Source organism: Conger conger, chromosome 14 (genome assembly GCF_963514075.1).
Source record: "Conger conger chromosome 14, fConCon1.1, whole genome shotgun sequence".
Classification (NCBI taxonomy): Eukaryota; Metazoa; Chordata; class Actinopteri; order Anguilliformes; family Congridae; genus Conger; species Conger conger.
The window spans coordinates 38,377,919-38,402,606 of record NC_083773.1 but is presented as its reverse complement, the minus strand read 5'-3'; the positions used below and the strand labels follow the sequence as shown (position 1 = coordinate 38,402,606).

Sequence of the window (24,688 nt, the reverse complement as noted above, 5' to 3'; positions counted from 1 at the left end):
AACAGTTTGGAGATGGCCCCTTCCTGCTCCAACATGACTGCGCACCAGTGCACAAAGCAAGGGCCATAAAGACATGGATGAGCGAGTTTGGTATGGAAGAACTTGACTGGCCTGCACAGAGTCCTGACCTCAACCCGATAGAACACCTTTGGGATGAATTAGTGTTTATTAATTCCCATAAACACACTCCTAAACCTTGTGGAAAGCCTTCCTTGAAGAGTTGAAGCTGTTATAGCTGCAAAGGGTGGGCCGACATCATATTAAATCCTATGGTTTAAGAATGGGATGTCACTCACTTTCATATGCGTGTGAAGGCAGACGAGCAAATACTTTTGCCAATATAGTGTGTATATATATATATATATATATATATATATATATATATATATATATATATAACATTGCTGAAATATTATATATATATATTCAAAATGAAATCAATATATACATTTATTTATATATTGATTTCATTTTGACACGTTTAGTCAACTGGTGAAATACATTAGCCAATCCATGTACTTCACACTTGGGCTAAGTACTTGTCAGCGGCATGTAAACTGCGCTGCGTGGCAACATTGCCAAGGCGCAGCGGCGGTGTCACATGACCTATCGGCTGACGGAAGGTGGCTTGTGGTGGTGCTGCGTTGGGAGAGGTTGCGGAAGGTAAGGAGGTTGAACACCGTCATTTAAAATGCACGTGATGGCGAATGTTCAGTGCAGAGGAAAGGAGAATAAACAAGAAGATGGTAAGGGCAGGTCCCTGTGGCGAGACAATCTTGCGAATTTAAGGGTCTTTTTATTCCTTTGCTGCTGGTGAATGCGCTAGCCGGTTAGCGTATCTAGGTAACGCTACGCTGTAGGGGTCTTGAAGGGTAACATTAGCATAGCAATGCAGCTGACAGCTTTGCACTGACACACGTCTTTCTGTCAAAAAAATTACAAGTTGAAGTTATATATCGACAGTTATCATATAAGCTAACGTGGTAACAATGTCGTCTCTTTCAGGAATTGCATTTGGCTAAACTGGATAAGAACGTCTGACAAATGCTATTAATGTAATGCAATGTAAACTGACGTTAACCGTTTGGCTAGCTACGTCGTTCGCATAGAGAATAGTTAGATAAATTATTATGAATTATTATTTTCGGTCACAGCTGAGCCTGAAATTTTGTGTTCACATCCGTCGAAATGTACGCTGTCGGGTAAATAAAAACGCAAGGGGCGTGTCCGAGGCATAGTAGCCTAACGTTACTTATTAACCCGCCTCAGCTGCGCCTCGAGTGTTACTCTGACGGAAATAATATCTCCCCGCCTTCATGCAGTCGCCTTTTCATTGTATTGTAGACGTTATGACAGCCTTACGAAACAATTCAAGACCACGGCTATGGTTTAGGGTGCTGCTGGCTGGAGTTCAGCAGGAAGTGACGTCAAAGTGACCGCAAGCTAACTGCCGTCTTTTTTAACCCCAGACGTTTTGCAATCTTTCCCGTTCTAACAATATTTGGCGTTATTTTATTGTATAAACCTCAGGGTAGTTGGTAGCCTAAATAGCTGTACAAAGGACACTATTGCTATTGCACAAACTTTGAACCAACCAACCACAAACCAATGAATCTTGTCAAAATACTTTTTAACTTAATTTCATTAAACCTTTTTACATTTTAACAGAATATTTTTACCTTACTGATTAATCATGCTCTCAGGAGTGTGGGGTGAGGTAACAATGTGATTGTCTGTGCTGCATATAACTATTCAATTATTACTTCTAATTAGGCTACTAAGTGGCAGCAAATTAAAATATTTTGTTATGGCCATAGCACACAGAGAAATGGTGGCGTTTCATAATTTCACCATTGTAAGCAGCTGCAGGGTGGGCTCATAGTAGTAGCCTGTAACATAATATTTTATGACATAAAATCAATACATTCCTTATTAAAAATTTGAGTTCTCTTCGAAGAAGTGTGCAAAAGTGTGCTGCAAATCAATTTTTGTATTAATGACGCCACATCCTATGTGTTAAACAGCAGGCTTGCCCCTCTCTTGTGGGTCTTCAATGGAACACCATATGCAATGCCACCTGAATGTGTAGGGTCTTCATGGGGGATGTATGATTTGGGGTTTGGCTAACGGACTTGTTGCCTCTCCTGCAGTCAGCTGGCATCGGCCCCGCCCTCTCCTGCAGTCACCTGACATTGGCACCACCCTCTCCTCCAGTCACCTGACATTAGCCCCGCCCACCTCCCCCTTCTGTGTGTGGGGAATGGCTGCAGTGTGGCAGCAGGTATTGGCAGTGGACGCAAGGTAAGCTCCAAACCCCACTGGGGTCCCCTACCTGTGTGCTTGTGGCTGTGTGCTTGATCCTCCACCATTGCTCTCTGTGTACTGTGATCCCATCTCTGCCTGTATCCTCCTCCTATCTCTCTGCTACTCCTGTCTGAATAAAGGGGAGTTTACATGAGCCCCTTTAAAAAAAAAATATATATATAGCCATGATTGTTGCCATTATAATTTCTGTGATATATAATGTACGGTATTATACAGTACTCAGAGATCCAAACCTCAGAAAACCGAGAAGTCTGGTCAGCCAAACAGGGTGTGGAATCAGAAGTATAACATTGACTACTATATTTATATTAAAATTAGACAAGGGAGTGTGCTTAACGGCTGTTGCTAAAGAGTAGCCTACAAGCAAAGCACCACTTTCGAAAAATACAGCAAAGGTTGTGTCACTAATGGCTACGGCCAATGCAAGCGACAACTTTGACGCTGGCTTACCATTGGTGTTCATCCATCCACAAGAGTGTGAAACCTTGTTGCTTTGCCAACATAACTACCAGTTGGTTTCTAATTTGGTTATTTTACAAATTCACAAGTTTTGCCAACATGCCATCATGGCAAAATGCCATTAAGGTTATTGATTTATGATCGCTCTAAGACTTAGTCACATTTTACCCTATTACTTTTCATGTTGTTATTTAAATTGTGGGCAGATCAGTGACTTTTGTGCTTTGGAGATTCCAGTGGTGTGGCACAACCCTGGAGAGTGATGTGCGGTCTGTGTTTCTGTGACCCCCCTGTCCCACTCCCGCCCCTCCTCTCCGCAGGTACAACGCCTACCGCACGCCCACCTTCCCGCAGTTCCGCACGCAGTACATCCGGCGGCGCAGCCAGCTGCTGAGGGAGAATGCCAAGTGCGGCCTGGAGCCCGGTCTGCGCAGACAGTACCTGAGGCTGCGCAGCCAGCTGCTCGGGCTGCGCTACGGCCCGCTGTCTGAGCAGAGCAGCTTCCGCGCCAGCAGTGTGCGCAGCTCCCGCACCACGCTCGACCGCATGGAGGTGAGGGAGAGAGGGAGGGGAGAGAGGGAGGGGGGGGGGGAGGGAGGGGAGAGAGGGAGGGGGGGGGGGGAGGGAGGGGAGAGAGGGAGGGGGGGGGGGGAGGGAGGGGAGAGAGGGGGGGGGGGGGGGAGGGAGGGGAGAGAGGGAGGGGGGGGGGGAGGGAGGGGAGAGAGGGAGGGGGGGGGGAGGGAGGGGAGAGAGGGAGGGGGGGGGGGAGGGAGGGGAGAGAGGGAGGGGGGGGGGGAGGGAGGGGAGAGAGGGAGGGGGGGGGGAGGGAGGGGAGAGAGGGAGGGGGGGGGGGAGGGAGGGGAGAGAGGGAGGGGGGGGGAGGGAGGGGAGAGAGGGAGGGGGGGGGGAGGGAGGGGAGAGAGGGAGGGAGGGGAGAGAGGGAGGGGAGAGAGGGAGGGGGGGGGGAGGGAGGGGAGAGAGGGAGGGAGGGGAGAGAGGGAGGGGGGGGGAGGGAGGGGAGAGAGGGAGGGGGGGGGAGGGAGGGAGGGGGGGAGAGATGGAGGGGAGGGGAGAGAGGGAGGGGGGGAGAGATGGAAGGGAGGGGAGAGAGGGAGGGGGGGAGAGATGGAAGGGAGGGGAGAGAGGGAGGGGGGGAGAGATGGAAGGGAGGGGAGAGAGGGAGGGGGGGAAGAGAGGGAGGGGGGGAGAGATGGAAGGGAGGGGAGAGAGGGAGGGGGGGAAGAGAGGGAGGGGGGGAGAGATGGAGGGGAGGGGAGAGAGGGAGGGGGGGGAGAGAGAGGGGAGAGAGGGGGGGGGAGAGAGAGGGGAGAGAGGGGGAGAGAGGGAGGGGGGGGGGAGAGAGAGGGGAGAGAGAGGGGAGAGAGAGAGGGAGGGGGGAGAGAGAGGGGAGAGAGGGAGGGGGGAGAGATGGAGGGGAGGGGAGAGAGGGAGGGGGGGAGAGATGGAAGGGAGGGGAGAGAGGGAGGGGGGGAGAGATGGAAGGGAGGGGAGAGAGGGAGGGGGGAAGAGAGGGAGGGGGGGAGAGATGGAAGGGAGGGGAGAGAGGGAGGGGGGGAGAGATGGAGGGGAGGGGAGAGAGGGAGGAGGGGGAGAGAGAGGGGAGAGAGGGGGGGGGAGAGAGAGGGGAGAGAGGGGGAGAGAGGGGGGGGGGGAGAGAGGGAGGGGGGGGGGGAGAGAGGGGAGAGAGAGGGGAGAGAGAGAGGGAGGGGGGAGAGAGAGGGGAGAGAGGGAGGGGGGGAGAGATGGAGGGGAGGGGAGAGAGGGAGGGAGGGGAGAGAGGGAGGGGGGGAAGAGAGGGAGGAGGGGAGAGAGGGAGGAGGGAAGAGAGGGAGGAGGGGAGAGAGGGAGGGGGGGAAGAGAGGGAGGGGAGGGGAGAGAGGGAGGGGGGGAAGAGAGGGAGGGGGGGAGAGATGGAGGGGAGGGGAGAGAGGGAGGGGGGGAGAGATGGAGGGGGGGGGAAGAGAGGGAGGGGGGGAAAGAGGGAGGGGGGGATAGAGAGGGGAGAGAGGGAGGGGGGGAGAGAGAGAGGGATGGACAGTCAAGGTGGGGTGCCTCTGTATCTCTCTCCTGGATCAGGACTGGCCACATATGTTTAGTTTTAATGATAAGAACAATAATAGTTACTGTATAGCGGCATTCATGCCCAGACACAGCTGGACAGGCTTTCTTCAGGTGTCTGAGTCTCTCCTCCCGCGGGTGTGTTTGTCGTTCTGCTGGTAGGATTTTGAGGAGGATCCCCGGGCTCAGGGTGCGAGGGGTCACCGCCGATCAGTCAGCCGAGGCTCCTACCAGCTGCAGGCCCAGATGAACAGGGCCGTTTACGACGAGAGGTACACCTGCTCCCCCAGACCCACACGCTCCCCCAAATACTGCCCGTGTGCCTCCCACCGAAAGGGCTTACTGGGGATCATGGTTCCAAGCACAGAGCCGTGTGGCACACCGCATACATGTTTAGATGAACCAGAGAAAGTGCTTTCATTGCCCAATGTCCACGTGCTCTAACTGTAGGAAGGCCGGTATATTGTGCACTACTGAGAACCCTGAGAAATTTCACTAAAGCATATCTGTGACTTGAATGTACAGTGCAGTGAAACGGTACTGCTGACATGCAGAGACCTGACTCATGCTCTTTGCAAAAAACTGAATTATGTTCTCATAAAAATAGGCAGTACATTTTATTGTGTGTGTGTCAGTGCAATGCAGCTACTGTGATATCAAGGTCATTTTAAGTTCTGTGGCAGCTTGCTATCAATTCTGAACACATTCTTGCTTTTATAGTAATGTACCCGTGTCAGTTTCTTGTTGCTTATAAACACTGTGCCTTACCGCATTCAGAAAATACAACAAGCCAATAATAATGCTTTATGCAAATGCTGATACTGACGCTTGTGTAAACATAAAGGGTATATATAGAAGAGCTTTTCCTTTGTACTTCAGTGAGCCCGGTTTTGCTGGTATGCCGCTGCCGTTTGCTCTGTTTGTTCACATCCTGTAATTGCTTGAGTAAACATGATTCTGCTGAGCCAACCTCTGAAAAAAACACAAAGACGGAGCTGTCTTCCACACATAAGGGAAGGGAAGGTGAATATCTTTAAGGGGGGGGGGGGTGCGTGAGTGTTTGTAGGTGGGTGACTATCTGTAGCAGGGTGAGTGTCTGTGGTGGGGTGAGTGTCTGTAGGGGGGGGATGAGGTTTTTTAGGTGGATGAATACCTGTATTTCATGAGCGTCTGTGCTCTGTGTGCAGGCCTCCTGGAGGCCTGGTGCCTACCTCAGTGGCGGAGGCGAGCCGTGCGATGGCGGGAGACACCACCCTGAGCGAGAACTACGCCTTCGCTGGCATGCACCACATCTTTGACCAGCACGTCGACTCAGCGGGTGAGGGCAGCAGTGCTATCGCATGGGCTCTCTCTAATCCACAGCAGGGGATCCGCAATGAATACCAGTGTGTGATTGCTTTCATATACAGTGGGCTCCAGAATTATTGGCACCCTTTTTATGTATGTTATTTTCACTTGGCATTTCTGTGAGGATTTTGACGTATGTTTGGAGCCATTGTCAGGCAGGACAATCTACCTATGACCAAGTTTCAGCTGAGACTAGCAGAGACAACCCGATTTCCTGTCAAAATGTCCTGGTATTTCGTAAATAAAAATATCTCCAAAACCTCAAATAACCACCTGCATATTTTACAGTAGGTCTGAGGTGCTTCTCCTTGTATGCATTTCTCTTATGCCGCCAAACATGTTGATGGTGTATATGTCCAAAACATTTTTGGTCTCATCTGACCAAAGCACTCTTTATACCGTCCCTCACCATCCTGTTCACCGTCCATGGGGACAGTGTTTGTGTCCACCAGTACTTGTGTCCACCTCCTTGCAACTTTGCAACCATTCCATTTGATTAAATGTTTATATTATTGCCCTTATGGTGGCAAGTGGGATGACCATTTATTTACAGTCACTTTCACATATTTTTGTACCCAAGAACCAGACTTGTGACAGACAGTTACCACCTACCACCTGAATTGACAGTGCTTCTGCTATTCCAATGCTTATGGATGACGAAGGGATTTTGTCATCCTTGTTACCACGTTTTTATACTCTAGTGAATCTGGAAGTGACGGAATGACACAATATAGTTCCTTCAGACTGAGATTAACTAAAGGAAGTAACATTTTATTGACCGTTTCACTTAGATTTTATTGACAATAATTGTACGATAAGCTTTCATTCGCTGACTGTCCTTACCAGTCCCACGGCTGCAGTTTGCCAACGATGACAAGCACCTGCTGGCCTGCTGCTCCCTGGACGGCACCCTGTCCATCATGGCTCTGTCTCCGGCCCCGCCCTCTGTGAAGGTCACGCTCCGGGGCCACGCGGGGCCCGTCACCGACTTCGCCTGGTCCCTCAGCAACGACGTCATCGTCTCCACGTCGCTGGACGGCACGCTGCGCATCTGGAACACGGAGGACGGGCGCTGCATCCGGGAGGTGGGCGACCCGGATGCCAGTGAGCTGCTCTGCTGCACCTTCCAGCCCATGAACAACAACCTGACCGTGGTGAGCCCTGAGGTCCTGCACTGCCCCCACACACTGTGTGTTTCTGTCAGCAACAAGAGGGCTGATGGAGGATCGTGGTTCCAAGCATAGAGCCGTGTGGGATGCCGCTTAGATGTTTATGAGCCAGAAAAAGTGCTTTCACTGTTGAACGAGCATGGCCTGAACCTTTCATCATAATCAGATTATTACACAATGTAATGGTAAAATACAATCAAAATTCAAAGGCAGCGTGAGATATTTAATATGGTGCATACAGGCAGGTTATCATTAATATGTTCTTGTTGTCTGCAAGAGTCTAGAAGGTGAATATGATTCTGTGAAGCTGACATACAGCCCTGTTTCCTGTGTATCTCCCTCCCCCTCACCTGCGGGTCCTCAGGTGGGGAGCAGTAAGCACCTCCTGCAGGTGGTGAACATCTCCACTGGGAAGAAGGTGAAGGGGGGCAGCAGCAAGCTGACGGGACGGGTGCTGTCCTTGTCCTTCGATGCGCCGGGCAAGATCCTGTGGGCTGGGGACGACCGTGGGAGCATCTTCTCTTTCCTGTTTGACATGGCCACAGGTACGTACTGACCCAGCCTGGCTGTAACATGGCCACAGGTACGTACTGACCCAGCCTGGCTGTAACATGGCCACAGGTACGTACTGACCCAGCCTGGCTGTAACATGGCCACAGGTACGTACTGACCCAGCCTGGCTGTAACATGGCCACAGGTACGTACTGACCCAGCCTGGCTGTAACATGGCCACAGGTACGTACTGACCCAGCCTGGCTGTAACATGGCCACAGGTACGTACTGACCCAGCCTGGCTGTAACATGGCCACAGGTACGTACTGACCCAGCCTGGCTGTAACATGGCCACAGGTACGTACTGACCCAGCCTGGCTTTGACATGGCCACGGGTACGTACTGAACCAGCCTGACTTTGACATGCCCACAGGTACGTACTGAACCAGCCTGGCTTTGACATGCCCACAGGTACGTACTGACCCAGTCTGGCTGTAACATGACCACAGGTACGTACTGACCCAGCCTGGCTGTAACATGGCCACAGGTACATTCTGAACCAGCCTGGCTTTGACATGCCCACAGGTACGTACTGAACCAGCCTGGCTTTGACATGCCCACAGGTAATACGCCGGAAGTACACTTTCCATAACTGTGCTTAATTATGACATGTTTCCAAAGACTAAACCTTTAAACCCTAATCGGCATTAATAAAGTAAGCCAGGATTAAAACCAGAGTAAGTTGAGTGGTTCCACAGTACCTCCATTGGGTGGTTCTACAGTAACTTTGTTGGGTGGTTCCACAGTACCTCAGCTGGGTGGTTCCAGAGTAGCTTAACTTGGTGGTGCTGCTTTGTGACTGCTGAACAGTGCTGCTTTGTGACGGTTAGATAGTGCTGTTGGATAGTGTCCTATGCGCTTTGACAGATGGCTGCCCTTTCCTCTGCAGGGAAGCTGACCAAAGCCAAGCGGCTGATGGTGAGTGAGGGCAGCTCTGTCTCCAGCATCTCAGCCCGGTCCTGGATCAGCAGGGAGGCTAGGGACCCCTCGCTGCTGGTCAATGCCTGTGTGAACAAACTGCTGCTCTACAGGTCAGTCTTCATCACAGGCCAGCTGGAGCCGAGTGAACTATGGGTCATATTCAGTGGTGTGTGGGTCATATTCATTACATTAATGGCACTTGGCAGACGTGGTCATATTCAGTGGTGTGTGTGTGTGTGTGGGTCATATGCAGTGGTTTCTCATATTCAGTGGTGTGTGTGTGGGTTATTCGCAGTGGTGTCTGTATGTGTGTGAGTCATATGCAGTGGTTTGTCATATTCAGTGGTGTGTGTGAGGGTTATTTGCAGTGGTGTGTGTATGTGTGTGGGTCATATTCAGTGCTGTTTGTTTGGCAGGGTGGTGGACAATGAGGGCACGTTGCAGCTGAAGAGGAGCTTCCCCATCCAGCACGGCTCCCAGCTCCTGCACAGCATCTTCTGCCCCCTCATGTCCTTCCGCCAGGGGGCCTGTGTGGGTGAGACCGCCGCCCCGGCTAACCTGCTACTGCACACTGTCTTTCACAGTCACTTCTACTCACTGTCATTGTGGTTTACTTTTACACTATTTTCACACGTACTACTTAAATTAACAGAAGAATATTTGCTGAACCAGTTTTTGTTAAATGCACAATTTTATTTTCCACAATTAGTTTTCCCACCAGCTTTCAAGTTTCCTATCAGGGTCCTGTTAGCAGAACAGCAGACTAGCCTTTGCCGTTAATACAGAATGGTATTTGGGCCACTTTTCACTAGTTCATTCGTGAATGACAACACAGCACACTGATGAGAACAGTAGCACTAAAGTACCTAATACTTAGTTTACCTAAAAACCAGACCGTATCTAGCACCGTATCGAGCCCGGTCTTGAATGTGACCGGCGCTACCTGACCTCTCGGAGAGGGGAGGGACCCGGCGGTGACTGACAGGCTGTTTGCCCCGCCCCCTGCAGTGACGGGCAGCGAGGACGGCTGCGTGTTCTTCTTCGACGTGGAGCGGAACACCAAGGCCATCGTCAACAAGCTGCAGGGCCACAGCGGGCCGGTGCTGGACGTCAGCTTCAACTGCGACGAGAGCCTGCTGGCCTCCTCCGACGCTTCGGGCATGGTCATCGTCTGGAGGCGGGAGCAGAAGTGACCCCCCCCCGGCCCCGAACACGGCCCCCCCCCCTGCGCTCCACAGCTTAACCGCCTCCCATCTCGTACCTCCTGTAGCTCCGCCCCCGGCAGGAAGGGGGAGAGGGGGGGTCTTACCGGTGTTCTTCAGTTCCCCTAGCGCTCATGTTTTCCGGCATGTTCTCCTGCGTTGCACCACGGTCATGTTAAGGGGAGTGTCCCTCCACAGAGCTGGATAAGCCCTGTTACGTGGGTCACTTAGAGGCAGGAACCACCCTCCCCCCCCCCCTCCCCCTGCCATGTTGTGAGGTGAGTTTTGCCACCCTACTGGTCCTCACTAGCGTAAGCGGGGCACTGCGTTGAGCACTCCAGTGCCCCCCCCCCAAACCCGCCCCACCCCGTGAGCTGTGCATGAGGGACACGTCGCTAGCCGTCACACTGCAGCGCTGTGTGACCTCATTTCCTGGGCACATGCGCTTCCTGCCCACTGACGGCTACACTACTGTATATTCAACATGCATAATCTGCATTCAAATATCACAGTGTTTATCAACCCTGGTCGTTGGGTGGTATACTGGATATTGTTAAAGCCAGCCTCTTTATTGATTAAGGTCATTGAAAATGTTTGTTCTACCTACCGAGTTGAATGGTTATAGTTATTTGAACACAATGCAGGTTTGGCTTGTTGTCATTTGCTGTCAGCAAACTCCATTCACTTTACACAGATGGTTTCAGGTTTCCACACTCACCTAATGGGACCCAACTGATTCCATCTGTCAGTTTGTAATTTAATCTATTAAAAATGGAACCACTTTGCCATATAGTGCATACAGCACAGTGAATGAAAGTGTCAGTTGTTTTGACCAATCCTGGGATGTGAATATGGGACATGTTTTAGCTATCTGGCATACTGTGACATTAAGAGGGTAAATCATCCTTCAACTTTAGAGTAAAATTAAGAACAAATAGCAGCTCATTGCAATGCAGAGCTTTTTACTATGGAAGAAAAGTGCACACACAGTGGCTCCCTAAAATTAGGGTTGAGAAACACTGATGTGTAAGCACACACTGGTTACACCTTGGATTGTGCGGAAGTTGCAAATGCTGGATGAATTATTGAGAAATGCCTTATGCATATTTTGAAAATACATTGTTAATGGTGTGTAAATGTTAGTAAATGTGTCATTACGAAAGAGGCCAGGGTGGCCAGATGACACAACAAGTTGTACAGTTTGCACAGCGGAGAAGAGTAGTCTGCTGTACATAATCTTGCAGTCCACACTGTATCTTTGGATGGAATTTCTCCAAACCTGAAAACAATATTCACTAAAAATAATGTTGCATTAAAATCGGTGTAGATTTTTTTTAAGGAAGGGTAATGCAGTCGTTAATGCTTTTGTTATTATTCACAACTGTGCCGTAATCTCAAGCCTTATCAGTAGCTGCACTACCTGAGTATGTTGTCATTCCATGGTGTTCTGTGTTTAGATCTGTCGTCTAGAGTTAATCTTATTTGAAAGAAAGTGAAAAATGTAAGTTATTTTTAAGCTGACTTGTTACTTGACAACTGGCTTTGTTCACCATGAATAAAAAATGCTCATACATTTAAGTGTATCTGCTGTAATTTCTCCCTTTCCTACATGAGTGAAGGCGAATGAATGTCTTTGTAAAAGATGTAGTGTCTGATGTCCAGGCCAGTTCACAGCCCAGCGACTAACAACGTGCAATGTACAGTGGCTTCAGAAAGTATTCAGACCCCTTAACGTTTTTGCACACTTTATTGTGTCGTAGATTTCATTTTTAAATTGATCAAATTGCTATTTTACCCATCAATCTACAATCAATAACCCATAATGACAAAGTGAAAACATGTTTTTAGACAATTTGTTAAAAATCTAAAACTGAAATCTCATTTGTATAAGTATTCAGACCCCTAATTCAGTACTTTGAAGTAGCCCCTTGGCATTTTTGCACACCTGAATTTTGGCACTTTATCCCATTCTTCCTGGCAGATCCTCTCAAGCGTTGTCAGATTGGATGGGAAGCATCTGTGAACTGCCATCTCTCCACAGATGTCCTATGGGGTTCAAGTCTGGGCTTTGACTTGTCCGTAGCCACTCCACTTGGCTGTCGCTGAGAAGCACCCCCATAGCATGATGCTGCCACCACCATGCTTCACTGTAGGGATGACATTAGTCAAGTGTTCACCAGAGTTCTGCCCAAAGAGTTCAATTTTTGTCTCATCAGACCACAGTATGTTGTTCCTCCATTAGATGCTGTTTGGCAATCTCCAAGCAGGCTGTCATATGCCTTTTACTCAAGAGTGGTCTCCGTCTAGCCACTCTACCTTAAAAGCCTGATTGATGGAGTGCTGCTGAGATGGTCGTCCTTCCAGTAGGTTCTGCCATCTCTGCAGTACTTCTGAAGCTCTGTTAGAGTGACCGTTGGGTTCTTGGCCCACCTCCCTGACCAAGGCCCTTCTTGCCCGGTTACTTAGTCTAACTCTAGGAATGGTCCTTGTGGTTCCAAACTTCTTCCATTTCACAATTATTGAGGTCTCTGTCCTCCTGGGTTGAGTTGAAAGTGCCTGGATGTGTAATTATTTGTTGTGGCGAGCATAGTAACGTGCAGCCATCTTTGCAGCTAATGAGACTATGTTCGCGGTGAACGTGTATTGTGTAACACTGCTATTGTTAATATAAATACGGCTATAAATTGGCATATGGTGCCAAACGCCATCATGGCATTTATTGATGGAATTATTATGCACCATTATGGCAAATATATTGATGCTGGTTAATATTGATGGTGCCATTAAAGGCATCCTTCTCTTACCCAGTGTGCTTGTGTCTTCACCTCACTGGATGCTCACACCCCTCACCAGATCTCTCCTTCCCAGTCGTGGTGCCTGTCTGTACAAGCGCCACCCAGTGGTGGAATAAACCACCTGGAACTCCCACATTTTGGAATTGGTAGAAAAGCAGTGGTACTCACTCCTGGTCCTGGAGAGCTGCAGGTTGTACTGGTTTTTGTTTTTGCCTTAATATCTTATCAAATTCGGACTCAAGAAACCAGGTGAGGTGGGCTAACAGTGTTTTAATTCACTGTTTTAGTTGATCAATTAAGTGCTAAGTAACAACAAAAGCCAATACACCCTGCAGCTCTCCAGAACCAGGAGTGAGGACCCCACTGGGTTAAAGGTTATTGTACTTTCATGTTTTTTAATTTTTTAATTTTTTTAAACTGTGGCACAGAGCTGCCTCTAGGGGGTGCTGGTGATCTTGCACTCCTTATTTTAAAAGTTAATGGACATTGGTTTGGGTAAATGTGTAGATATGGCTCTCCTGACATTTTTTCATATATGTGTAGGTACAGTGCCCCTCTGGTTATAGTAATCTGTAATTATACATTATGCAATTAAGATGAAAAACACCCACCTCCATTTTATAGAAATCATAACCAAGGAGGGCTGTATCTGTTTCTGGATTTCATGCCAACTTCTGCTCTTATTAATCCATTCATTTAGTAGTTTATATTTTAGCTACGTTTCTTGATAAATTCATGAACAACTGTCCCAACATGAAACATTGTATTGTGGTCTAACCAGTTTATCCATGCAGTTGAGCCAGCATAAGTGCTTTCAGCTAAATGGGTGACCACAAAAACCTGCATGCACACATGAATGTCATGCTAATATAAAAATGGAAGTAGTAGGGTTTTGAAAAGAAATCTCAGAAACCATAAATAATTGAGAGTATTGTTATTGATGTTCTGGTTGCATGGGGTGCCGAGTTTATGGAAGTTGCATTGAGGTACTTTTATTATTTTTAGTTTGTATCAGAAATAATGAAGCTAGGCCCCAAAACAATGAAAACAACCAATGGAAAAAATAGAATTTTTCATTTAACTCATGCTGCTATCCATAGTTCGCTGTCCTTTGGCAAAGTACCAATGATCTAGCAGAACACAAGCAGTATGGACCCCTAGCCTCTTAGAAACACTTTTTGGTATTGGATATGGATTATGACAGGAGTAAAAATCAGTAGCTATTGCAATGATGTAATCAAAGTGATGGACTTAAATGTAAGTGCGTAAAAGACAGTTCCAGATTTTGGCTATGGCGCTAAGGAAGAAAAGCCGACCTGATACTTCCAGTGTTTCAGCAGACTGATGAGATGGGAGCAAGACATTCTTGCTCTGGGGTTCATACCTGCTGGACTTCAGGCCCGCTGAATCTGAGAGACTGACCCCGCCCCCTAAGCTATCATTTGACTTTTTCCACTCTGTGAAGTTATTTTGGCCTGAGGGGAAGTCCCAGGCCTGGCAAACTGGCTGTAGGACAGTTGAGTGTAAATATGGAACATGCTACACTGACATTATGCTCGCTTTCCAAACCCAACACCATGATTCTATTACCAAGCAAACCACTCTGTTCTGTTTTCAGTTCTCCACATCTGAAGGACAAGCACTCTTGAGCACACACACACACTCACACATATATATACGCACACACACATACACACACTCACACGTACACATACACAAACACTCACACATATATACACACACACACACATACACAGACACATACACACATACACACGGTCACACACACTCACATACATACACTCACACATACACAAACACTCACAAACATACACACACACTCACACACGCTCACACATATACACACACATACACACACTCACACATACACAAGCTCACACTTACACACACAAATGCACACACTCACACACATACACATGCTCACACACACGCTCACACATACACACACTCATACACATACACACACTCACACACGCTCACACATACACACACTCACACATACACATGCTCACACACACGCTCACACATACACACACTCATACACATACACACACTCACACACGCTCACACATACACACACTCACACACATACACACACATACACACACTCACACATACAAATGCCCACACCTGCGCATGAGCGACAGTTGGTTTGGTAGATATACTTATTGAATGAGGTTTCCCGGGCCAACCCATGCATACCGAGACAAGCACCACCCAGCTCATTATCCTCACTAACATCTTAACTTTTTCCTGTTTGGCATGCGTGCCTTTCCTTATTTCTTGTTCTTTCATTGTTTATTAATCGGTGATAACAGTTGGAAAGATTTCAGTCACTATTTTATTCTTTATTTAAGCATTTTAGTCCATGTGAACGGTGCTGTAGATAAACTCTAATTTAATTCTCTGGCTGCAGTCCCGCAGCCTGCAGTGGGCCCTGCGGTGCTGGCTGGGACCGGGTTTGGGTTCCATATCCTGGCTGTGCTCGACATAAACATACTGCTTATGCTCCACTAGATGCCACTGTTTTGGTCAAGGACTCGTTTGAAATGGTATCCACTGCTTACTTGTAACGGTGTCTACTGTTCTCCATTTCCTTCTACTCTTTGTTCCCCAGAGTCAGATAAAACAGAGTTTCAGTTTCAGTCGCTGATGTTCCCGATACATGGGAATAAAACCAGTCTGGAGGGAAGACGGAACGTGCTGTGAATGAAGATCGCACCTTAGACAGAGCACAGACACTGCGTCTCCACCTGTGTGCGTCGCCTGATTGATTGAGACATTTGCATGATTGGGAGAGAACAGGGTCTTCATGGTGATGAGAGAGGCTGTGTAATTGCCTAGAGCGCTGCTTCATCGAGACCCAAATTAGAAATGCAGTACCTTTCAGGGACCCATCAAATATGCATGCTAGCATAGCCTAGTGAAGAACAGACTCACTCTGTTACCCACCTCATATACCCCCACTAGCCCATTTTGGGTCCTGACCCACAGTCTAAGAAACACAGGCCTAGGGGTGTGAGGGGTGCCAGTAGTTGTTAAAAAACGAAATGGGGAACGCTATACAAAAAAGAAAAACAATGTACGGTAGAGCCAAACAAAAATCATAGATGCACTGCTGTCTCATAAGCCACACAAAATTAAGTCAGTCCCTGTCTGTAGTTTTCTTGTGGCTATACAGTTTGTTTGAAAAGTTTTTTTGTGTGTACTCAGATTTCTTTGCCCTCGCTTTCTCCAGTCCTCTGGACCCACTTGCCAGAAGGTTTTTGTTGTAACCAAGAACTCACACACTCCGATTTAACTAATCAAGGGCATTTTTGCTGGTTTGATTGGTTCAGTCATTAAATCAGGGGTATGAGTTCCTGGTTACAGCAAAAACCTTCAGGCCAGTGGGTTCCGAGAATTGGAGTTGAGAAACACTGTTCTGAAGTGAAAAGACACCAGTGCAGTTGGTTGGCACATGTTCTAGATTCACATGTTCTGGATGCCACACGCCCCACAAGCCCTGTTATCTGTCCATTAAGATCTTTAAGATCTCAAACCTGTTTATCTGCACCCCTCATTTCCCCCAGTGCCCCATGGATAATGTGCCCTCTGCCCCCCCTGCTCCCCCCTGTTCCCCCCTACCCTGTCTTCTGCCCACATCTGTAAGTACCTCGATGGTGTCGTGCAGTCACTCATTTAAACTGCTGCGTCCTCGACTAGACTTACTACATCATATAATAATAATAATAATAATAATTAGTTATTTAGCTGCTGTTTTTAACCAAAGCAATTTACATTGATTAGACTAAGCAGGGGACAACCCCCCTGGAGCAATGAGGCATTTAGGGCCTTGCTCAAGGGCCCAACAGCTGTACAGATGGGGCTTGAACCATCAACCTTGTGGCTACCGGTCATGTACCTTAGCCACTAAGCCACAGGTTGACCCGGATCATAAACTGTCCAGAGAAATTCCCTCAACATGCTCCCGTGTCCAGTGCATGAAAATGCTTATTTTAATAGCATCAGAAAACTTTGGGAAGAGCTTGGAGACCGAAAATACTAAGATCATGATCCGACTGGAGAGAGAAAAAACAGAAACGGTAGTCAAGAAGCCGACCTGGGAACAGGTGCAAGAGAAGACAAAATGGCAGAACAGAGAGAAATGAACACCTGCCAATGAAATGATCCGTCTGTGTAAATCCACTGGAGACATGATAGATCCAGCCCTGTAGAACAGTGCTTCTCACAGCCCCCTTTACTGATGCAAAGCATAGGCTATGACCCACCCCTGATTAAAATATAGTGTATGTGTTAAACAATTCTCATATGAAGAGCTTCAGGTGAGTGGGGAGAGGCCATAAATGATGTCAAAAGAATGAGCCAGCGGGTAGGACAAAGCAAATGCAAATATAGTCCAGACGTCCACACAGTCAGGTGCATCAAAAGTAGACTTTTATTGTCAAGTGGGGAAAAAAACCACTTCAAATATACAGTACAGAAAAAAGATCAGATTCTTGACCCCCCCCCCCCCCCACACTCAAACCACATTCCAGGTTCCTTTTTCAAATGAATCTACTTGCCTTATTTTTCTTTTCTTTTTTACCCACAAACAGGCGAACACTCCTGTCATTATTCAATTTTTCAGCCTAACCTCCTGCTAAATGAGCTGAAACAGACAAAGAAACTTTCAGAACAAAACTGATGACAAATTAAATTCATGGTATGTTCCTGTCAAATTATTTTCACCGACAGCCACGTCCATCCTCATTACGAAGGCAGCTGGCCAGAGTCCAGTTTGCAATGCAATGGGATGTGGTAAAAAAGGACAGAGAAGGATAGTGAGGACTATAGAATGTAAATCGATTGTCGTGTCGTGCTGTGTTGTCTTGTGAATGGTCATGGCTTCCCTCTCTGAATGGCAGCTCACGGGATGGAACCCAGGGTGTAAGTGCAGTGTGTCACCTGCTTAAGGGACAGGCAGCTACAGGCTGATGTTGTTCACTGTCAGACCAGCACAGTCTGCGACTAAAACAGGCTGTGAATGAGAGGAAGACCCCGGAAAAAGAAATGGGAGAAGGATGAAGGATTAGAGAAACAAGTGAACGTTCAAGAGTGATATTACCCCCCCCCCCCCCATTTTTACACTGTTTGTGGCTTGTGGTTCTGCATCTTATTGTCAAACATCCTTTGGCTTACCCAAACCCTCTATTTTAAAGCCAATCAACTGCCAAACACACACACACACACACACACACACACAGACATTCACATGCGTGGAAAAAAGGATTGAGCAGAACCTTTTTTCTTCTTTTTTTTTTTTTTTTTTACAGTTTTTGAAATGATTTCATGGACTGTATCATACAGATTAAATGAGATCAGAATCACAGTTAATTTACAAAAGATATTATGCCTGATTCTTTTCTTTTTTTCTGTTTACAAAAATGTTCAAACAGGCATTTTTTTGTATTAAAAACACACACCCATACCCCTTCTCACCTCCCCTATCCCACCCAACAAGACCCCCCCCCCCCCCCCACCCCCCCACCCCACACACACACCTTTTGCCTTGGCCCCCCTCCCTAATGGGAACGAAAAAGAAAATGTCGGAAGAAATCCAAAAATTCCAGGCAGACCTCAGTTCTGTGTTCCAAGTCTCTTCCTCTCCACGTGCGAAGGTGTATGCTCCTGTGTCACCAATTGGAAAATTAATTTTGTAGGTGGATACATTCAGACGTGGTGGATTCTTCCCTTAAACAACAACCCAAAACTCAAAATATTGAAAAAGGTACAGTTCTTTCATATTCATAGTCATTCATATTTAATCCGTCCTTCTGAAATCATGTTACAGGTAACACAAACACACAAACACACACACACACACACACACATAAGGTGCAGTTGGAAAATCTCTAGAGCTGCAGTGTGTGTAAATTCCGCCCCCCTTTTGGCAATGTAAGGACATAAGGCCACAGCACAGAACTCAAGTGGTGTTTGTTTTTTTAATCAGTATTGTTTTACTTTTTTGTTTTTGCAACATAATTGGGCATAACATGAGCAAAGGAGGGAGGCCAGACTTCTGCTTCCCAGACTTCTGCTCTTTAACATTCACCACCGAGCTTAGCAATCTGCCCGCCATGGCCTACAGATGGGAACCCCCACGGATTCTTCTAACTAACCAGATTGCCAGCTGCACTCTCTTGCACAGAGTTGTCTTATTCAAAGCTCTGTGTTAATCGGTTTGCGGCGGTATCGTAATGTAAGGGTAACTGGACTGGCTGTTCAAAGGCCGTAGGTTCTGATGGCATTGCCGGTTTACCCTTGAGAAGGTACTTCACCTGAATCACACCAGTCGCTCTGAATCTTTTAATTACATTGTCTGATTTGTTGGCTTGTTATTAATATTCATGAAGGGGTTGAAGGTAAGAAGCCCGAAGGTAGCACAGGAGTTGACAATCTGGTTTACACCTAGAATATCTGTGTGCGGGAATAGCATCAAAACGTTACAGCGAAATACAATTGGTCATCCTGATTTTTGTCTCCTTTACTAACATTTTATTAACGAGGATGTTTATTCCTTTCTGGGAATAATATTTTACTCTTTTCAACAGTCTTTTGGTGAGCTCTCATTAGCAGTTCATTAGACTGCACTCAGATATGTTTTAAGACCAAATATTCAATTTTCAAGTTATATATTCAAGTATCAAAATACCGAATGTAAAAAAAATCTTACTTAAAATGAATACACCTTCACCGTATCTTACTTAAAATGAATACACCTCATACACCACCTAACACACCTAAGGTTAACACACACAAACCCTTTACAGTCAGTCTCTTCCTTACTTTCAAGAAAGTCCCACACACCCACCACCCCCCACTCCCCACCCACAGGTCTCCTGCTCAAGTTCAGTCCTTTTCTAAAAACCGCAGAATTTATTCCAGACTTTCATGTTCTTGTACAAACTGCATAATTTAGTAATCTGTGAGAAAGTATGACTGTTTTAGATCTCGGGCTGTGTGACTACCTCAGGTTCCAACTGTCAAAGCTCCAGAGATGCTCTTTTGAAGCCATTTTGTAAGACTTTGGCGCCACAGTCTCCAACTCCTGTCCCTTTCGTTTGGCTTTAAATCTATATAAGAACAATATTTAGCTTGCAAAATTATACAGGGAAGTTATTACAAGGAATCCAAGCTGTGAGTCTTTCTTGGTTATGAATTTTGTTGCATCAGTAATGTGTGTTAATGTGTCAGCGTGCTGTGTGTTTGCTGCAAAGCCCAGCAGATATCATTACATTGGAGATTCAGTTCTAACATGTTTACAAAACATGAAGGAATACAGTGTCTAACAGATGAAGGACTGCAGAGGATATGCCCAAACTAAAGACCCAGGTTGTAGCTGAAATTAATGGATGTGGGTTTGACAGTGTTTTACACACCCATGAAAAAACAGCCTCAGATCTGTGTGTGTTCAGGGCTAAAGTCTCCTGTCTGCATGTGTTCAGGGGTACAGACTCAGGCCTGTATGTGTTTCAGGGGTACAGACTCAGGTCTGTATGTGTTTCAGGGTACAGTGTCAGGTCTGTATGTGTTTCAGGGTACAGTCTCAGGCCTGTATGTGTTCAGGGGTACAGTCTCAGGTCTGTATGTTCAGGGGTACAGACTCAGGTCTGTATGTGTTCAGGGGTACAGACTGAGATCTGTGTGTGTTTAGAGGTACAGTTTCAGATCTGTGTGTGTTTAGGGGTGCAGTCTCCTGTATGTATGTGTTTCAGGGTACAGTCTTAGATCTTGATGTGTTTAGGGGTGTACAGACTCAAATCTGTGTGTTTAGGGGTACAGTTGCAGGTTTGTATGTGTTTAGAGGTACAGTCTCAGATCTTGATGTGTTTATGGGTACAGTCTCAGGTCTGCATGTGTTTAGGGGTACAGTCTGAGGTCTGCATGTGTTTAGGGGTATAGTCTCAGACCTTGATGTGTTTAGGGGTACAGTTTCAGATCTTGATGTGTTTAGGGGTACAGTCTCAGGTCTGTATGTGTTTAGGGGTACAGTCTGAGGTCTGTATATGTTTAGGGGTACGGTCTCAGGTCTGTATGTGTTTAGGGGCACAGTCTGAGGTCTGTACGTGTTCATGGGTACAGTTTCAGGTCTGTATGAGTTTAGGGGTACAGTCTCAGATATGTGTGTTTAGTGTTACTTTTACTCTACTATGCTGAGATTACTCAGTCTTTTCCACATTGACTTACAATGCAAACACAAGTGCAGAGACCAGGGATTGAAGTGCAGTAACTCAGCCATTAACATGTTTACTCCAAACCATACATTCCCTAAAACAGAAAGCCCTCTTATTTTGGTTTCATAAGGGCTTTGGTTTTATTCTGTTTGATTAATTTACCATTTTGTTTTGTATTTCCTGTCTATATTTTGGTCCCTGTGTATTTTCCTTAAGACAAACAAGTCAGATCTGTTCTTTACAATAAATGTAAGTGAAACATTCAGTTCTCAAACAGAAGTATAAGATTCATACATTCCATAGTGGCTCTCTTATTCTCTGCAAATGTAAAGGCAAACCTATATCCAGATACAAATCACTTTGGAAAATCTTTGAAGGGATTTGGCATTGTTTAAGTTGTACCTTCAACCTAGGCAGGCAATTCCAACAGCATCACACAAAGCAGTTAGCAGTGGTGTAATAACAGCTTTGATGCAGCTCATCCTTTGGGCCTTAGCCTAAAGAAGTCAGAACCTCCTCATGGGGTTGACTCATCCAAACTGGCCTTGATGAAGCTGAACGAGGGACATTAAGTACAGATAACTGGCATTTCTTCCTTTTACATAGTCATAGTCAAAACAGCCAATACAGACTGTCTTCTTTAATTTAGAACTTCTCTTAAAACCAGGGCTGCCCTGTTCCTGGAGATCTACCATCCTATAGGTTTTCACTCCAACCTGAATCTCCAACACCTGATTCCACTAATAAAGCAACTCATTGATGTCTCTAGCTGTTTAATGAAGTTGGGGTTGGAGTGAAAACCTACAGGACTGTACACCTCCAGGAACACGCTTGGGCAGCCCTGCCTTAAACCCTCTCCTCTTTTTCTAAACCACTGAACTGAATTCTACAAGACTTGCAGCATGGCAGTCCCTCTGCCAGACACCCCCCCCCCTTCACCAAAAAAAAAACAAATCAAAAAACCCCCAAAACAATTCAATCAATAAATAAAACGAATGTGAATCCACCGCCCTACCTAAGGCCCTGCCTTCCCTGGTCACATGACACGGTAGGGCTCTCTGGGCAGCCGCGGTTTAGTCCTGCAGCAGGTGGGCAGGTGGGTCATCAGCCCCTTCTTCAGGTCCTTGTTGAGGATGAAGCAGATGATGGGGTTGACCCCCGCCTGGGCGAAGCTCATCCACACGGTGGTGGAGAGGTAGCGGTAGGGGATGGTGCAGGCCTTGACGAACACTCTCCAGTAACAGCCCACAATGTAGGGCGACCAGAGCACCAGGAAAAACAGCGTGATGACGTAGAACATCCGGCCCAGGCTCTTCTCCGCCCTGAACTCCTCCATCCCCAGCAGCCGCCGGTTCTGGTTGTGCAGGTTCTGCCGGATCCCCAGCAGGGTGGGGGGCATGGGCCCCCGGCCGAACCCCGCGATCCAGTTGGCCGCCGCCTGCCCCGTGGCGCCCGGCCCGTGGAAGGTCCAGTTCTGGCTGATGGCCGGGACCATCTGCACGGGCTTCATCTTGCGGTGCTTGTACTCGAAGAGCAACAGCTTCATGTAGACCACGTGAGTGGCCAGGATCAGCACGGCCAGCATCAGCATGAAGCCCAGGGTGTCGTTGGCCTTGAAGTAGCGGTGCTCGAAGATGCACTGGTCCTCCTCGCGGATGAACTTGTAGGTGCCCACGTCGAAGACGGGCGGGAACGCCATGGCGACGGACAGGGTCCACACCATGCAGACCACGGCCGCGCAGGTCCAGAAGGTCATGCGCTTGGAGTAGAAGCGGTGGTGGGCGATGGCCATGTAGCGCGTCACGCTGATGCAGAAGAGCATGAAGGCGGCGTGGAAGCAGAAGAGCACCGCCATGAAAGCCACCACCTTGCAGCTCAGCACGCTGTAGGTCCAGGCCGAGCCGCTGCGGATGGACACCAGGACGAAGGGGAAGCAGACGGCCGAGCGGATGGTGTCGGCCAGGCACAGGTCCAGCAGGAAGTAGTAGGGGGCCTTGTGTAGCGCGCGGTCGCGCAGAACCAGCAGCGACACCAGCAGGTTTCCCGCCAAACTCACGCAGATGATGAGACCCAGCAGGACCAGCTTGGCGTAGGTGGGCGCGGCCGAGGAGGACACGCCCCCTGCGGCCCCGCCCGTCGCCCCGCCCGCCAGCGGGCCGCCCAGGTCGTCGGCCACGCCGCTCTCGCTCCCGTTGGCCATCCCGCGAAATCGGCAGCGCCGTCGGCCTGTCTCCAAACCGCCTCTGCCACCTCCCCTTCACCTCCTCCTCCTCCTCCCGCTGCTCTCTCCTCCGTCCTCGTGGCTGCCTTTCCTCTTCCGCTCACAACAAACGAGGGCAGGTCCTTCTGCATCGCCCCATTTTTTTCAGATCAACCCCCTCTTTTTTTTCGTGTCAGGGCCTGTAAACACAAATGGGTAGGTAGGTTACAGGTACAAACTCAAAAAACACAAGTCCAACTGGGTCAGGGCTTTGCAAAACAAACTGATGGTACAGAATAATGATTAACCCAAATACATTAATTATACAATCAGTGATCAATTAAAATCCTCATTTAATTAATCAATTGACGTAGTACAACCTGCAGAGATGAGACATGGATGGGCTGTCAAACATTCAGTCCATTAATTTTCTGCAGTTTGCAACAAATCCACACAGACACAAAGACAACAAATCTGTCATAAAAAACATATTTAAGAAAGAAGAAATCTGAGTGCAAACATCCCCATAAAAAGGTTGACATCCTAAATGATGTGACGTTTTAAATAGGCATGTAATAAATGTTGCAGCTGCTCAAGTCGGTTGACAGTATGTCTGAGGTGAGTCGAGACGGCACACAGTCATCTTTTGAACATTTTATTTAGGAAGGAAAACCAATTGCATCCAATTAAATGACAATTAAGTGGCAATTGTTGTAGATTACAGGGAAGGGACAATGTTATAATTGACTCTATAGAAGAAGGCTCTATCGACCTCTTACAGAGAGATTTACTGAATTGCAGGTGAGAAAATTGCCCTTGGTAACCTGGTGTCCCATACCAGCAATGTTTGTTGGAATCCTTTAAAAGTATAAAAGATGGGAGTCAACAATAAAAACTGGTTAACAATGGCTTCAGTCAGGGGTTTGCTCTGTCATGAGGGTGCAAGTATCGACAACTGACAAACAAGAAGACAGAATTATTACATATCTTACACGTCTTTTAGAGAATTACATTCAGCTTCATTCACCAAACTTTGTTCAGCGAACCTAGGTCTAACAGAGAAGGCTAAAGATTACCATCAGGTAAGGTGGGAAAAAGTATTCAAACTTTTAAAACATGATTATAGGGTTTACCACATAAGTGATTTCATGTGATGGCTTGTGAATTGAACATAAGCCAAAGCTGGGCCCTGCTGGAAATGTGAACAGTTCACCCTCCACACTAGAATATGGCTGTTTGCACTGCATTAAAATACTGTTAGCAGTTAGCATCCTACACTCCTCCTCTGGTATCATAGGTACACATGCAAGCCTTGCTTGTAAACTCCTTGTACAAGTGTGGGTATCTAAGAGTGCACGCATGCGTGCTGGATAATAAATCTGCCGTCTTGAATACAGAGGTA

The 24,688-nt window shown here is 47.4% G+C and overlaps 2 protein-coding genes across 3 annotated transcripts; one reads left to right on the top strand and one right to left on the bottom strand.

The window, feature by feature from the left end:
* Positions 1–530: 530 nt before the first annotated feature.
* Positions 531–11,632, top strand: wdr13 (WD repeat domain 13). Of its 2 annotated transcripts, none has more exons than XM_061219723.1 (10): positions 531–663; positions 2,151–2,301; positions 3,105–3,336; positions 5,026–5,135; positions 6,051–6,181; positions 7,057–7,364; positions 7,744–7,924; positions 8,821–8,962; positions 9,269–9,387; positions 9,861–11,632. In XM_061219723.1, exons 2-10 carry the CDS (start codon positions 2,261–2,263, stop codon positions 10,043–10,045), a joined length of 1,449 nt encoding a protein of 482 aa, XP_061075707.1. In that variant the 5' UTR covers positions 531–663; positions 2,151–2,260; the 3' UTR covers positions 10,046–11,632. The 2 variants fall into 2 exon arrangements, with proteins under 2 accessions (XP_061075707.1, XP_061075706.1); XM_061219722.1 differs by having other exon boundaries at positions 639–746.
* A 10,426-nt stretch (positions 11,633–22,058) lies between these two features.
* Positions 22,059–23,286, bottom strand: LOC133110540 (probable G-protein coupled receptor 173). Its single transcript, XM_061220726.1, has one exon. The coding sequence runs from the start codon at positions 23,284–23,286 to the stop codon at positions 22,123–22,125; it is 1,164 nt and encodes a 387-aa protein (XP_061076710.1). The 3' UTR covers positions 22,059–22,122.
* Positions 23,287–24,688: the final 1,402 nt, after the last annotated feature.